The following is a 938-nucleotide window of genomic DNA, read 5'->3' as shown; positions in this document are numbered from 1 at the left end:
TCCCCCCCCCCAGTCCATTTGGCATCCAAATCCCCACCACAAGGACCCCAAATCCCTGCCCTGGGGATCCCTACTTCCCTCCCCCAAGTCCCTGCCCCACTGCCCCCACTTGGCACCCAAATCCCTACCACAAGGACCCCAAAAATCCCTGCCCTGAGACCCCACCTACCCCCCAGCATCTCACCCTGGGGACCCCCACATCCCTTTGTGGGGGTTATCCATCGGGGTCTCTGTCCCCAACCGTGTCCCTCTCTCTGCCCCCCCTTTGCCCCCCCCAAAGTGACCAACAGCATCTGCCACGGCTGCCCCCGCTGCAAGGGCACGAAGCCCACCGACTGCTGCCACGAGCAGTGCGCCGCCGGCTGCACCGGCCCCAAGCACTCCGACTGCCTGGTGCGCCCCGGGGACTGGGGATGGGGGGTCCTGGGGTGGTGGTGGGGATTTTGGGGGTCTCACACCAACCTTGTGTCCCCCCCCTAGGCGTGCCTGAACTTCAACCGCAGCGGGATCTGCGAGCTGCACTGTCCCCCCCTCGTCATCTACAACTCGGACACCTTCGAGTCGGTGCCCAACCCTGATGGGCGCTACACCTTTGGTGCCAGCTGCGTCAGCCAGTGTCCCTGTGAGTGTCACACTGATGGGGGGGGGTCCAGTGCCTGGCTGCCGTGGCCCTGACCCCCCATTACACCCCCCCAGATAACTACCTTGCGACGGAGGGGGGGTCCTGCACCCTGGTGTGCCCCCAGAACAGCCAGGAGGTCACCGTCAACAACGTCCAGAAGTGTGAGAAGTGCAGCAAGCCCTGCCCGGAGGGTGAGCATCACCCCCCCCCCCCCCCCCCCCCCCCCCCCCCCCCCCACCCCGGGCCTCCCCCCCCCGTCCCTTGATGGGCCCAGACCCAGCTCCTGTCCCCAACCTGACCTAAACCAAAATCTGGA

At 66.4% G+C, this 938-nt stretch overlaps 1 protein-coding gene across 1 annotated transcript in view; it reads left to right on the top strand.

Moving 5' to 3' along the window:
• The window catches only part of ERBB2 (erb-b2 receptor tyrosine kinase 2), a 10,631-nt gene that overhangs the window by 1,557 nt on the left and 8,136 nt on the right, over window positions 1–938 (top strand). The window contains exons 3-4 of the mRNA XM_014957911.1: window positions 14–393; window positions 481–622. Coding sequence (XP_014813397.1) covers window positions 14–393; window positions 481–622 — 522 coding nt within the window. The remainder of the gene's footprint in view (window positions 1–13; window positions 394–480; window positions 623–938) is intronic.

The sequence above is a fragment of the Calidris pugnax genome, unplaced genomic scaffold, assembly GCF_001431845.1.
Source record: "Calidris pugnax isolate Ruff unplaced genomic scaffold, ASM143184v1 scaffold337, whole genome shotgun sequence".
Taxonomy (NCBI): domain Eukaryota; kingdom Metazoa; phylum Chordata; class Aves; order Charadriiformes; family Scolopacidae; genus Calidris; species Calidris pugnax.
Note: the sequence above shows the minus strand (reverse complement) of the source record. Positions and strands in the feature narration are given on the sequence as shown.